We start from the raw sequence: 15,657 nt of genomic DNA, 5'->3' as shown, positions 1-15,657 counted from the left end.
ACTGTCCTCATCACAGAATCAGGACTGTCCCCATCATCACAGAATCAGGACTATCCTCATCACATAATCAGGACTATCCCCCATCATCACATAATCAGGACTGTCCTCATCACATAATCAGGACAGTCCTCATCACATAATCAGGATTGTCCTCATCACAGAATCAGGACTGTCCTCATCACAGAATCAGGACTGTCCCCATCATCACAGAATCAGGACTATCCTCATCACATAATCAGGACTATCCCCTATCATCACATAATCAGGACTGTCCTCATGACATAATCAGGACTGTCCTCATGACATAATCAGGACTGTCCTCATCACAGAATCAGGACTGTCCCCATCATCACAGAATCAGGACTATCCTCATCACATAATCAGGACTATCCCCCATCATCACATAATCAGGACTGTCCTCATCACATAATCAGGACTGTCCTCATCACATAATCAGGACTGTCCTCATCACATAATCAGGACTGTCCTCATCACATAAATCAGGACTGTCCTCATCACATAATCAGGACTGTCTCATCATCAGATAATCAGGACTGTCCTCATCACATAATCAGGACTGTCCTCATCACATAAATCAGGACTGTCCTCATCACATAATCAGGACTGTCTCCATCATCACATAATCAGGACTGTCTCATCATCAGATAATCAGGACTGTCCTTTTTGTACACATAGATGATTGAATGTTCAGAATAGAGAATCTGGTCTCTGGGATGTCGGGATTTTGTCCGGATTTTTATGATGTTCCCGTGTTGATTGTTGTTTTATCAAGAAACAAATCCTGGTAAAAAATCTTATGGTGGTCTGCAGTCTGCGGATGGTGGGAGACCTCCGGCCAAGGCCCCCCACATGCGCTTCCTTCCTCAGCGGCACCTGTAACAGCATGGGGCACAAAAGGTGTAAAGAAAAGGTGTCTCTGTTGCCCCCGGAAACCAATCACAGAGCAGCTTTCATTTAACTGCAGTTGCTTAAAAAATGAAAGCTGCGCTCTGATTGGTTGCCAGAGGCAACAGAGACGGTTTTTCCTTCTGACCATGTTTACCAATGAGGCCTCATGGCATCAGGATAGACAGACGTGAGTCTATAGTGTCGTATCATAAAGCGATCAGTGTAATGCTGAGCCGACCACACGGCAGCACCGGCCCACCAGAGCCGGAACCACAAAGTGCCGCGTGAATTCTGGAGAGATCATCAGCCATTACCGGACTGTGTATATTAATGCCAGGCAATGTATCATGGTCAGTGATGGGCACTGTACTGTGTATGAAGGTATGCCCCCCAAATCAGAAACAGGTCATCCTGAGCCCAGCGAGGGTCTCCAAGCAGATCGTACTATACTCATTGCCACCACACAAGCAAAATGTCACCACTGTAACCCGTCATATAACCCTAGACCACCAGGGAACAAAACATAATGCCCCATATACTGTAGACCTCCAGGGAATAGAATATAATTACTCATATACCCCATCAAAGAACAAAATATAATCCCAGATATACTCCAGACCACCAGGGAACAATATATAATGCCCCATATACTGTAGACCACCAGGGAACAATATATAATGCCCCTTATACTGTAGACCACCAGGGAACAAAACATAATACCCCATATACTGTAGACCACCAGGGAACAATATATAATGCCCCATATACTGTAGAGCACCAGGGAACAAAACATAACGCCTCATAATAATAATAATAATAATAATAATAATAATAATTTTTATATAGCGCCAACATATTCCGCAGCGCTTTACAACTTATAGAGGGGACTTGTACAGACAATAGACATTACAGCATAACAGAAATCACAGTTCATAATAGATACCAGGAGGAATGAGGGCCCTGCTCGCAAGCTTACAAACTATGAGGAAAAGGGGAGACACGAGAGGTGGATGGTAGCAATTGCTTTAGTTATTCAGACCAGCCATAGTGTAAGGCTCGGGTGTTCATGTAAAGCTGCATGAACCAGTTAACAGCCTAAGTATGTAGCAGTACAGACACAGAGTGCTATTAACTGCATAAAGTGTATGAGAACATGATGCGAGGAACCTGATTTTTTTTTTTTTTTTTAATAGGCCACACAGGGATAGTTAGGTTAATGCGTTGAGGCGGTAGGCCAGTCTGAACAAATGCGTTTTTAGGGCACGCTTAAAACTGTGGGGATTGGGGATTAATCGTATTAACCTAGGTAGTGCATTCCAAAGAATCGGCGCAGCACGTGTAAAGTCTTGGAGACGGGAGTGGGAGGTTCTGATTCTTGAGGATGCTAACCTGAGGTCATTAGCGGAGCGGAGGGCACGGGTAGGGTGGTAGACTGAGACCAGAGAGGAGATGTAGGGTGGTGCTGAGCCATGGAGTGCTTTGTGGATGAGGGTAGTAGTTTTGTACTGGATTCTGGAGTGGATAGGTAGCCAGTGTAATGACTGGCACAAGGTAGAGGCATCGGTGTAACGGTTGGTGAGGAATATGATCCTGGCAGCAGCATTCAGGACAGATTGGAGCGGGGAGAGTTTGGTAAGAGGGAGGCCGATTAGTAGAGAGTTACAATAGTCCAGACGGGAATGAATAAGAGAAACAGTAAGAGTTTTTGCAGAGTCGAAAGTAAGAAAAGGGCGAATTCTCGAAATGTTTTTGAGATGCAAGTAAGAAGAGCGAGCCAGTGATCGGATGTGGGGGGTGAATGAAAGCTCGGAATCAAGGATGACCCCAAGGCAGCGGGCATGTTGCTTTGGAGTAATGGTGGAACCACACACGGAGATGGCAATGTCAGGCAAAGGTAGGTTAGTAGAGGGAGAGAACACGAGGAGTTCAGTTTTTGACAGGTTCAGTTTCAGATAGAGGGAGGACATGATGTTAGAGACAGCGACCACCAGGAAATAGAATATAATTACCCATCTACCCCATCAAAGAACAAAATATAATCCAAGATATACCTCAGACCACCAGGGAACAATATTATAATGCCCCATGTACTGTAGACCACCGGGGAACAATATATAATGCCCCATATACTGTAGAACACCGGGGAACAATATATAATGCCCCATATACTGTAGACCACCGGGGAACAATATATAATGCCCCATATACTGTAGACCACCGGGGAACAATATATAATGCCCCATATACTGTAGAACACCAGGGAACAATACATAATGCCCCATATACTGTAGACCACCGGGGAACAATATATAATGCCCCATATACTGTAGAACACCAGGGAACAATACATAATGCCCCATATACTGTAGACCACCGGGGAACAATACATAATGCCCCATATACTGTAGACCACCAGGGAACAATATATAATGCCCCATATACTGTAGACCACCGGGGAACAATACATAATGCCCCATATACTGTAGACCACCGGGGAACAATATATAATGCCCCATATACTGTAGACCACCGGGGAACAATATATAATGCCCCATATACTGTAGAACACCAGGGAACAATACATAATGCCCCATATACTGTAGACCACCGGGGAACAATATATAATGCCCCATATACTGTAGACCACCGGGGAACAATATATAATGCCCCATATACTGTAGACCACTGGGGAACAATATATAATGCCCCATATACTGTAGACCACCGGGGAACAATATATAATGCCCCATATACTGTAGACCACCGGGGAACAATACATAATGCCCCATATACTGTAGACCACTGGGGAACAATATATAATGCCCCATATACTGTAGACCACCGGGGAACAATATATAATGCCCCATATACTGTAGACCACCGGGGAACAATACATAATGCCCCATATACTGTAGACCACCGGGGGAACAATATATAATGCCCCATATACTGTAGACCACCGGGGAACAATATATAATGCCCCATATACTGTAGACCACCGGGGAACAATATATAATGCCCCATATACTGTAGACCACCGGGGAACAATATATAATGCCCCATATACTGTAGACCACCGGGGAACAATATATAATGCCCCATATACTGTAGACCACCGGGGAACAATATATAATGCCCCATATACTGTAGAACACCGGGGAACAATATATAATGCCCCATATACTGTAGAACACCAGGGAACAATACATAATGCCCCATATACTGTAGACCACCGGGGAACAATATATAATGCCCCATATACTGTAGAACACCAGGGAACAATACATAATGCCCCATATACTGTAGACCACCGGGGGAACAATATATAATGCCCCATATACTGTAGACCACCGGGGAACAATATATAATGCCCCATATACTGTAGACCACCAGGGAACAATATATAATGCCCCATATACTGTAGAACACCGGGGAACAATATATAATGCCCCATATACTGTAGACCACCGGGGAACAATATATAATGCCCCATATACTGTAGAACACCGGGGAACAATATATAATGCCCCATATACTGTAAACCACCAGGGAATAGAATATAATTACCCATATACCTTCGTCCATTACGTGCCCTGGGAGACCACAGAAAAACATTAACCTCTTCATGAACCTTAGTCAACAAGGAAACAATGCCTCCCCCATATACACGAGGCCACCAGGGAGCATAATGTGAACTGTCTTTTTCTGTGGCCCCGCAGGTTGTCCGGTCCCGGCTGCGTCCCGATCACAGGGATGATGGAGCCTTATACGGTACACAATGACCACCCACAGGTGCAGCAGAGCAAGGCTATGGCTCCTACAAGATATTGGGGGCTTTCTTGGGGATACCCCGACAATGACCTTGGTGCCCCCTCGTAGTGGTAACAGTCTGGAGTCGCTGGCAGCCATCACTGTACATTATCTATTTATAAACTGAACTGGAAGGGTTAAAATAAGTCATTGTGATAACTGTACGATGGAGGAGACCGATTCTCACCGGTGGCGGCACTGATTATTGGGTCATTGCCACAGCGACAAAGCGCGATTCCGATAACGTTATGTCAGAGAATTCCTGCAGTGATCCGGGTCACAACCGCACAACGCAAACAAGGAGAATGACAGCGCCAGGGAAGGGCTGATAACAGAGACAACAGCCTGCCCCCACCACCAGATAACAAGACTGATCCAAACCATAACCCCTCAATCTATCCCGAACACAAAATCTCCAAACGTAAGAGGCCACCCCAAAATCTGACCCAACTGGAGCCCCAGGAAAAAACAGGGAAAGCCCAACTCTCACCCTTTATGTGCAGATTTAGAGTGAAACGGGCTCCGAACAGTTCAGGACGAAAATACAAGAAAAAGGTCTTTCTGCCACCATTTGTCCTAAACGAAAGGGACGACCTGTGATCACTTCAGGCCTCATATGTCAGTGCGGCTGATCCAGGCAGGAAACATGGCGTCTGATCGGCTGCAGCCCTTACTGCTTAGTGAGAGGGGACGTCGCACTGATGGAATACTGAAAAACTGCAGCAGATCAGCGATTGCTTCAGGCAGATGACCACCTAGCTCCCCCTAGTGGTGGCTGCAGATAGGATCTTATCATGTATCCCTGTATACAGGGAGCTCCCCCTAGTGGTAGCTGCAGACATGATATTATCATGTATCTCAGTATACAGGGAGCTCCCCCTAGAGGTGGCTGCAGACAGAATCTTATGTATCTCTGTATACAGGGAGCTCCCCCTAGTGGTGGCTGCAGACAGGATATTATCATGTATCTCTGTATACAGGGAGCTCCCCCTAGTGGTGGCTGCAGACAGGATCCTATAATATATCTGTATACAGGGAGCTCCCCCTAGTGGTAGCTGCAGACATGATATTATCATGTATCTCTGTATACAGGGAGCTCCCCCTAGAGGTGGCTGCAGACAGAATCTTATGTATCTCTGTATACACGGAGCTCCCCCTAGTGGTGGCTGCAGACAGGATATTATCATGTATCTCTGTATACAGGGAGCTCCCCCTAGTGGTGGCTGCAGACAGGATTTTATTCATGTATCTCTGTATACAGGGACTCCCCCTAGTGGTGGCTGCAGACAGGATATTATCATGTATCTCCAAGGTGATCGTCTATCACATGATGGCGGCCTCAGGGTCAGCAGTGGATGATGGGGAGATCTGGAGCCTGGAAGTCAGAACATAGCTCCCTTTTGCTTGTCTGCGTGTGTCGGGGGCACGGAGCGGGGTTAGAGGGGCACCATGTGCCAGTGCCGCACTCACTCTGCCTCTCTGCACACACCCAGTCAATATTTCTGTTTTTGGATCCGTTGTGGGATGAGAAAAAAAAAAAAAAAGGAAATAAAATGATCCAGTTCAGAATCCGCTCATGTGAAATGTGAACAGGGTCTTGCAGAGATGTGACGTCTGGGCACGATTATTAGCCCCAGCTGATGTGTATCCACGTTCATTATAACACTGGTGCCCAGAGGACGGGCGAAGGCCGAAAATGGGTGATAATCGAGGTAATGGGCAACGCTAAACACAGGAACGCACTGCCATCTAGTGGCTAAATGCTGAGACTGCAGCTACCATGGCCATCATCCCACTGATCGCCATCACACAAGGCTGCAGTTATGTTGCATCGTCTCACACCGAAGGTCGGCTCACGGCCATCATTCACTATTGGTATCAGCCAACATCGCTGTGCAGGAAACTACAAGTCCCAGCATGTCGGGGCCGCGCAGTGAAGGGACGCCGGCAGTGGTGTAATCAGAACCTTTATTAGAAGCAAAGTAATTACAGACAGCGCAGGGAGCGGGGCATGGAGGAGACGCAGGACATACAGGAGGGAGGGGGTGGCAGGACTATTGTGCGCTTGTAGCTGACACCACCCCGCAACACTCATGTCGCACCCTCTCACGTCGATCACACACACGTCACACACACACTCACACGTCACACACACGTCGGTCACACACACACTCGTCCTCTCTGGTACAGTAATAAAAATATTCCTCTTGTTTGTTTCTTGCCGCTCAGGTCCTGGAAGGAACTGGGGCAAATACTGGGAGAACCCCTCCGGCCTGGGGGACCGCTGCTCGGAGACACGGACACAGAGGTCAGATCCCTCTCACATCATTCCCATCTGGAGCAGCGAGTTCGCGTACATCATGGGCTTCACATTGGGGTGCGGCTGTTGAGAGAGGTGCGAAGCATAAGTACTGAGACAGTCAGCGGGGTGGGGGGTGGGGAACCAAGGCTTAGACTCTGTTCACACTCACATCACGGCTGTTACATTATGAGGGTCTGATTAACAGATATAACGGGGCCGCCTGACAAAGTGTGAGCAGACCCCAATACAAAGCGGCCGCATGAATGCACAAAATCAGAGACGCAGCAGGGGCAACCGGGCATCAGATCAGAAGGAGGGTGCAGGGAACACTGTGCGAGGGGAGGGCAGAGGACAGGCGGCGGTGCCAGGGGGAGGGCAGAGGACAAGCGGCGATGCCGGGGGAGGGCAGAGGACAGGCGGAGATGCCGGAGGAGGGCAGAGGATAGGTGGCGGTGCCACGGGGAGGGCAGAGGACAGGCGGCGGTGCCACGGGGAGGGCAGAGGACAGGCGGCGGTGCCACGGGGAGGGCAGAGGACAGGCGGCGATGCCGGGGGAGGGCAGAGGACAGGTGGCGATGCCGGGGGAGGGCAGAGGATAAGTGGCGGTGCCACGGGGAGGGCAGAGGACAGGCGGCGGTGCCACGGGGAGGGCAGAGGACAGGCGGCGATGCCGGGGGAGGGCAGAGGACAGGTGGCGATGCCGGGGGAGGGCAGAGGACAGGTGGCGATGCCGGGGGAGGGCAGAGGATAAGTGGCGGTGCCACGGGGAGGGCAGAGAACAGGCGGCGGTGCCACGGGGAGGGCAGAGGACAGGCGGCGATGCCGGGGGAGGGCAGAGGACAGGCGGCGATGCCGGGGAGGGCAGAGGACAGGCGGCAGTGCCGGGGGGAGGGCAGAGGACTGGCGGCAGTGCCGGGGGGAGGGCAGAGGACTGGCGGCAGTGCCGGGGGGAGGGCAGAGGACTGGCGGCAGTGCCGGGGGGAGGGCAGAGGATAGGCGGTGGTGCCAGAGGACAGGCAGAAGTGCCAGGGAGTGGGAGGGCAGAAGACGGAAGGGATTTGGAAGACAATGGTGAGACTACTGGGGAGAAAAAGAGCAAAACACTGGAACCTCTACCAAAAACTACTTACCACAGCATCAAACTGGTGGAACTTGGGCTTCAGGTCCGAGCCATTGAGATGTATGTACGCCCCTTTATTTCCCATCTGGTCACTGCAGAAGAAAACAAAACAAAACAGAAAAGCAGTGAGAGACTAAACACAAGAAGAATGAGCAGGAAACCACTGCCATATTGTTACCAGTAGTTTGGAGCAGAGAACACGGTCACACAGAGGCCATTGTGGGTCACTTCATAGCCTTCAGCCTTCACCTCGTGACTGCGGATAATATAATCGAGACCGTTCTCCTCCAGGAATCTGCGGGTCACATCTGGGCCAAACTGGCAGCTCACACCCCGCTTACTGGGAGATCGCCCGTCCTGGGGGAGAGACAAGGGCTGAGCATTAGGTAAGAAGGACAACGGGGGGTAATGGGCAGGAGGACAGGAAAGTCAATGGTGGGGGAGGAGTGGGTTAAAAAAAGGGAGTCGGGCTCTGAGTTGTAAACGAGGGAATCAGTCACAGAGGGGTAAACGAGGGAATCGGGCACAGAGGGGTAAAAAGGGGGGGGGAGTCGGGTGCAGAGGGGTAAAGGAGGGAGTCGGACACAGGGGTAAAGGAGGGAGTCTGGCGCAGAGGGGTAAACGAGGGAGTCGGGCACAGAGGGGTAAACGAGGGAGTCGGGCACAGAGGGGTAAAAGGGGGGGGGGTGGAGTCTGGCGCAGAGGGGTAAACGAGGGGGTCGGGCACAGAGGGGTAAAAAGGGGGGGGGGGGGGGGGGGGAGTCTGGCGCAGAGGGGTAAACGAGGGGGTCGGGCACAGAGGGGTAAACGAGGGAGTCGGGCACAGAGGGGTAAAAGGGGGGGGGGGGGGGGGGAGTCTGGCGCAGAGGGGTAAACGAGGGAGTCGGACACAGGGGTAAAGGAGGGAGTCTGGCGCAGAGGGGTAAACGAGGGAGTCGGGCACAGAGGGGTAAAAGGGGGGGGGGGGGGGGGAGTCTGGCGCAGAGGGGTAAACGAGGGGGTCGGGCACAGAGGGGTAAACGAGGGAGTCGGGCACAGAGGGGTAAACAAGGGAGTCGGGCACAGGGGGTCAAAGTAATAAGAGGAGATTTGGCGCAGATGGGGGGCGTAGCTTGCCTGCGGCTGGGGATCAGACCACAGAAGGTCGCACATTGGTCCTGCAAAAATAAAGACAATCATCAGATTTCTGTAACCAGGGATGAATCTACAGCAGACGAGCCGTCACTGATGGGAGCCTCGGCCGCCATATTATAAGGAGGCAATGTGACATGATAGGACCAACCCGAGTCTGGAGGCTGCCGGTTGCGTTCAATACTACGAATCTGATCCAAGGTGATCCCATCCTCTGAGAATAGACCCCCGTGCATGATCTGAGGAGACACATGGGCTGGATCAGAGAGAATGCTGGGAGTTGTAGTGCACAAGCCCTGAAGCAGCAGGGCCTGAAGCCCATGCGCTGTAGTGTGGCCCCAATATATACAGTGACGCCCCTACATCCTGCTGCTCAGGGTCTGGGGGGCTGCAGGACGGACAAGGTGTTCTCCACATGCCAGCTCGGGTTTCAGTCTGTCCATCATAAATTCCAGGCTCCTTCTCCCAGATCCTTGTAAGGAGTCAGACATCGCGCCCGACTGCAGACACGGCTCTGCTGCAGAGAAGACGCAGATCTACAGGAGGGCGACAGGGAGCCCCCTACAAAAGGCTCTGAAGTGCTACACCAGTCACATACTGGTATCAGTGCTATACTGGTCATCACATACTGGTATCAGTGCTATACTGGTCATATACTGGTATCATAGCGCTATACTGGTGATGGTAAAATCAGAAGAAATACTGTTGTGGCCCTGGGGCCACGTCATGTTCCGGTTCCGAGTCTCACCAGGATGCGCTGGTTGACGCACATCGCTAATGGCAGCCACTGGAAAACTTCACTAAACAGTTGGAACATCTGGTTGGAGTATTTGGCTTTCACTTCTCCCTCAAATCCATACATCTGATTCATCGTGTCCGTCTCATGGTTTCCTGATGGAAGAAAGGATAGCAAGTTACAGAAGATAATTCACCCAGATAATGAAGGGAACCTGTCAGCGGAAACATGAGAGTACAGCGTCCGCCTGTCAGAAAAGAGGGAGACGCTCCCGAGGAACCGACTGCAAGAACAGCCTGCCGTACGGCTAATAATAGTATGGTATTCTCTGAAACGCTGCTGGGTTTCACAAACAAACATGGCTGACATACTAGAGAGAGCGGCCGATAGATTCTCCCCAGACCATGTGCAGCATATATCAGCTGACTGGTTCGCTTTAAGGCTAAAAACCTCAGAGCTGCGCTCACTATTCTGCTGGTGCAGTCACTGTGTACATACATTACATTACTGATCCTGAGTTACATCCTGTATTATACCCCAGAGCTGCACTCACTATTCTGCTGGTGCAGTCACTGTGTACATATATTACATTACTGATCCTGAGTTACATCCTGTATTATACTCCAGAGCTGCACTCGCTATTCTGCTGGTGCAGTCACTGTGTACATACATTACTGATCCTGAGTTACATCCTGTATTATACCCCAGAGCTGCACTCACTATTCTGCTGCTGCAGTCACTGTGTACATACATTACATTACTGATCCTGAGTTACATCCTGTATTATACCCCAGAGCTGCACTCACTATTCGGCTGGTGCAGTCACTGTGTACATACATTACATTACTGATCCTGAGATACATCCTGTATTATACTCCAGAGCTGCACTCACTATTCTGCTGGTGCAGGCACTGTGTACATACATTACTGATCCCGAGTTACATCCTGTGTTATACCCCAGAGCTGCAATCAAAATTCTGCTGGTGCAGTCATTGTGTACATACATTACATTACTGATCCTGAGTTACATCCTGTATTATACCCCAGAGATGCACTCACTATTCTGCTGGTGCAGTCACTGTGTACATACATTACATTACTGATCCTGAGTTACATCCTGTATTATACCCCAGAGCTGCGCTCACTATTCTGCTGGTGCAGTCACTGTGTAAATACATTACATTACTGATCCTGAGTTACATCCTGTATTATACCCCAGAGCAGCAGTCACTATTCTGCTGGTGCAGTCACTGATCCTGAGTTACATCCTGTATTATACCCCAGAGCTGCGCTCACTATTCTGCTGGTGCGGTCACTGTGTACATACATTACTGATCCTGAGTTACATCCTGTATTATACTCCAGAGCTGCACTCACTATTCTGCTGGTGCAGGCACTGTGTACATACATTACTGATCCCGAGTTACATCCTGTATTATACCCCAGAGCTGCGCTCACTATTCTGCTGGTGCGGTCACTGTGTACATACATTACTGATCCTGAGTTACATCCTGTATTATACTCCAGAGCTGCACTCACTATTCTGCTGGTGCAGTCACTGTGTACATACATTACATTACTGATCCTGAGTTACATCCTGTATTATACCCCAGAGCTGCGCTCACTATTCTGCTGGTTGGGGGCTGGTCGCTATATGATGTGGACTCACCTCGCAACAGATGGAAATACTCAGGATAAAGCAGCTTGAAGCCGCACAGAGTAACAATCACTTCCACCGAAAATGAACCGCGATCCACAAAGTCACCATTAAATATCTGTGCAGAGCTCAGGAAGCAAAGCGTGCGGTGACACACGGGGTCCTGGGGATGTCGTCACTGCTGACCCGATGGGGGGTGCAGGGTCACCTGGGGTCACAGAGGATCTACCCACAATCACTAATTAGACGTCTATGGGGAGAGTGTCCCCATTTGTTCTTAGATTAGAAGCTGACAATCCCCCTGCTGACATTACAGCTCTCACAGAGGTTGTCACCGGCCCTCCCCCGCTCCATACTGCCCCCTATAGCCAGTGCTCCTTGCCCCAGTTTTGGCGCTCACAGGTTTTACCTCTTAATTATTTGGGAGCAATGTAAACAGACAGAATAAGAGGTGGCGCCCCCTGCAGGCCAGGGCCGGTGACCGCACCCTCAGGTAAAAGATACGTAAGGATTGCTCTCTGACGGGAGGCCGTTGAGATGGAAAATATTCATGAGGTCATAGAACTGTCCGTGAGTGTCGCCGCAGACCGTCACCTGCTGGGACTGCAGAGAGAGCAAAAATATCACAATGAGGCCAACAAGAAGAGCGCCACCATCAAGAGAGTCAGAGCGCACTCACCTGCTCTAGAGCCACCTCCACCAGACTGGGCAGCTGCGACAGGATCTCCTTCACCTGGACAAGAATCTGGACAAAGAGGAGACACGTGACCTGCGGCCCCCGGAGACCGAGAGCGGTCCCTAGTGAGGCGCTCAGAACCCCCACCCCCTGCAGCGCTCAGGACCCCGACTCCTTGCGGCGCTCAGGATCACCTCCCCCACTCCTTGTGGTGCTCAGGACCACCTCCCCCACCCCCTGCGGTGCTCAGGACCACCTCCCCCACCCCCTGCGGCGCTCAGGACCACCTCCCCCACCCCCTGCGGCGCTCAGGACCACCTCCCCCACTCCTTGTGGTGCTCAGGACCACCTCCCCCACTCCTTGCGGCGCTCATGACCACATCCTGCGGCGCTCAGGACCACCTCCCCCACCCCCTGCGGCGCTCAGGATCACCTCCCCCACCCCCCGCGGCGCTCAGGACCACCTCCCCCACCCCCCGCGGCGCTCAGGACCACCCCCCGCGGCGCTCAGGACCACCCCCCGCGGCGCTCAGGACCACCCCCCGCGGCGCTCAGGACCACCCCCCGCGGCGCTCAGGACCACCCCCCGCGGCGCTCAGGACCACCCCCCGCGGCGCTCAGGACCACCCCCCGCGGCGCTCAGGACCACCTCCCCACGGCGCTCAGGACCACCTCCCCACCCATCACCCCTGTCACTCGTTACCTGATAGACACATTTTCTATGAAGTTTCTTCTGATCTTTATAAAATTTCATTAATTCCACCATAAAGTCCACAGTGACCTTTCCATTCTGTAACTGAGGACCAGTGTATTCATCCTCAATGGCTGGAGAGAGGGAGAAAGCAAAATGTAAGGTGCATGTACCCACTGCTCCACGTCCTGAGCGCAGCCTATACTACGCGCACATGTACCCACTGCTCCACGTCCTGAGCACAGCCTATACTAAGCGCACATGTACCCACTGCTCCACGTCCTGAGCACAGCCTCTAAGTGCACATGCACATGAAGCAGTCTTCACGTCCTGAGCGCAGTCTCTACTAATCGCTCATTGTGATGAGGGAACAGCCGCCATCTTGGACGGGCATACTAACAGAGATTGGCGTGACTCCATTTTGTCTCCTGGTCCCAGGTCTGCAGAGAGGAGTGCTCCTAGCCCCCACCTTTTCTAATGAATAAAGTTCCTTTTAGTATGGTAATGGGCTGAGCACAGTGTAGCAGGCAGATGGCATTTCAAAGCCTGAGTGAGGAAGCCACACCAGCAGGGGACAGAGGTGCCTGAGGGGCTTAATTAACACCTTCACCCCCGGAGCTTTTTCCGTTTTTCCGTTTTCGTTTTTCGCTCCCCTCCTTCCCAGAGCCATAACTTTTTTATTTTTCCGTCAATTTGGCCATGTGAGGGCTTATTTTTTGCGGGACGAGTTGTACTTTTGAACGACATCATTGGTTTTAGCATGTTGTTTACTAGAAAACGGGAAAAAAATTCCAAGTGCAGTGAAATTGCAAAAAAAAGTGCAATCCCACACTTGTTTTTTGCTTGCCTATTTTGCTAGGTTCACTAAATGCTAAAACTGACCTGCCATTATGATTCTCCAGGTCACTACGAGTTCATAGACACCTAAAATGACTAGGTTATTTTTCACCTAAGTGGTGAAAAAAAATTCCAAACTTTGCAAAAAACAAAACAAAACAAAATTGCGCCATTTTCCGATACTCGTAGCGTCTCCATTTTTCGTGATCTGGGGTCAGGTGAGGGCTTATTTTTTGCGTGCCGAGCTGGCGTTTTTAATGATAGCATTTTGGTGCAGATACGTTCTTTTGATCACCCGTTATAGCATTTTAATGCAATGTCGTGGCGACCAAAAAAACGTAAATCTGGCGTTTCGAATTTTTTTCTCATTACGCCATTTAGCGATCAGGTAAATGCTTTTTTTTATTGATAGATCGGGCGATTCTGAACGCGGCGATACCAAATATGTGTAGGTTGGGGTTTTTTTTTTATTGATTTATTTTGATTGGGGCGAAAGGGGGGTGATTTAACCTTTTATATTTTTTTTATTTTTTTCACATTTTTAAAAACTTTTTTTTTTTTTTACTTTTGCCATGCTTCTATAGCCTCCATGGGAGGCTAGAAGCAGGCACAGCCCGATCGGCTCTGCTATGCAGCAGTGATCATAAGATCGCTGCTACACAGCAGATTTGCAGGTGTGCTGTGAGCGCCGACCACAGGGGGGCGCTCACAGCCACCGGCAATCAGTAACCATAGAGGTCTCAAGGACCTCTATGGTTACAATGGAGGAGCATCGCCGACCCCCGATCATGTGACGGGGGTCGGCGATGCGCTCATATCCGGCCGCACGGCCGGATGCGGTAGTTAAATGCCGCTATCAGTGTTTGACAGCGGCATTTAACTAGTTAATAGGCGCGCGCAGATCGCGATTCTGCTCGCGCCTATTGCGGGCACATGTCAGCTGTTCAAAACAGCTGACATGTCCCGGCTTTGATGTGCGCTCACCGCCGGAGCGCACATCAAAGCGGGGGTCCCGACATGTGACGTACTATACCGTCAGATGTCGGGAAGGGGTTAAAGCACGCATGTCAAGTGGCCACAGGATACACATCTATTATGGCCGTCCAGTCGAACCGTCTCCAACATGGAATCGTGAATTATGGACGCATCGCCCGAGGTACCGGCTCATAAAAAATATCCCCCTCGCCCTAAAGAAATTGCGCATCTGACAGTGCGACTTCCGGATCCGTGGTAGTTCTGAAACCCGAGAGATAGAGATCGGCCTCCCACAGCGACCGAATGGGTCTAGGTTTGATCCCTGTACGACCGGCAGAACAAACCACATGCGCTGGTACTGCCCGTGTACTGATCCGATCATCCTGAGAGAAGTTATCCCATTTATTAGATATTGGAATAAATCTTGCAGGGAGGCAGAGGGGTGGAGATTGCTAAGCCCACCCAGCTACAGGGGGCAGGGACACAGCAGGGTTAAGAGCTGGGACACTTGGAGAGTGGGTCAGAACAGAGGAAGATGACTAACTAAGGAACTAAGGAACAGGGCATATGCCAGCCAGAGGGGAGCAAGCACACGCTTTCTGGGGGCTGCCCGGCAACTAAGTCTTGGACCTGCGGAACGCTGAGCCCCCCGGCTTCCACAAGCGACCTTCAACCTGGTAAATTGACCTCCAGCCTTATACCTCTAAGCCTTGTCTTATGATTGTTATATTTTACTCTGACTGTAACTCTTGATATATTGTGATTGTATATTTCTTGTAATTACCTAGTGCGCCCTTAAGGCAATTAAATCAT

At 50.6% G+C, this 15,657-nt stretch overlaps 1 protein-coding gene across 1 annotated transcript in view; it reads right to left on the bottom strand.

Annotated features, from left to right (window-relative positions):
• Window positions 1-6,669: 6,669 nt before the first annotated feature.
• PPP5C (protein phosphatase 5 catalytic subunit) overlaps window positions 6,670-15,657 on the bottom strand; it is a 29,474-nt gene continuing 20,486 nt past the window's right edge. Inside the window, exons 4-13 of the mRNA XM_077286431.1 lie at window positions 13,045-13,166; window positions 12,345-12,410; window positions 12,170-12,268; window positions 11,678-11,783; window positions 10,021-10,163; window positions 9,424-9,511; window positions 9,258-9,298; window positions 8,320-8,498; window positions 8,152-8,233; window positions 6,670-7,102 (exon numbers count right to left, since the gene is read on the bottom strand). Coding sequence (XP_077142546.1) covers window positions 7,040-7,102; window positions 8,152-8,233; window positions 8,320-8,498; window positions 9,258-9,298; window positions 9,424-9,511; window positions 10,021-10,163; window positions 11,678-11,783; window positions 12,170-12,268; window positions 12,345-12,410; window positions 13,045-13,166 — 989 coding nt within the window. The 3' untranslated portion in view covers window positions 6,670-7,039. The remainder of the gene's footprint in view (window positions 7,103-8,151; window positions 8,234-8,319; window positions 8,499-9,257; window positions 9,299-9,423; window positions 9,512-10,020; window positions 10,164-11,677; window positions 11,784-12,169; window positions 12,269-12,344; window positions 12,411-13,044; window positions 13,167-15,657) is intronic.

This window comes from Ranitomeya variabilis, chromosome 2, assembly GCF_051348905.1.
Source record: "Ranitomeya variabilis isolate aRanVar5 chromosome 2, aRanVar5.hap1, whole genome shotgun sequence".
Lineage (NCBI taxonomy): Eukaryota > Metazoa > Chordata > Amphibia > Anura > Dendrobatidae > Ranitomeya > Ranitomeya variabilis.
The sequence above is the reverse complement of the archived record's forward strand: the minus strand, read 5'-3'. Positions and strand labels throughout refer to the sequence as shown.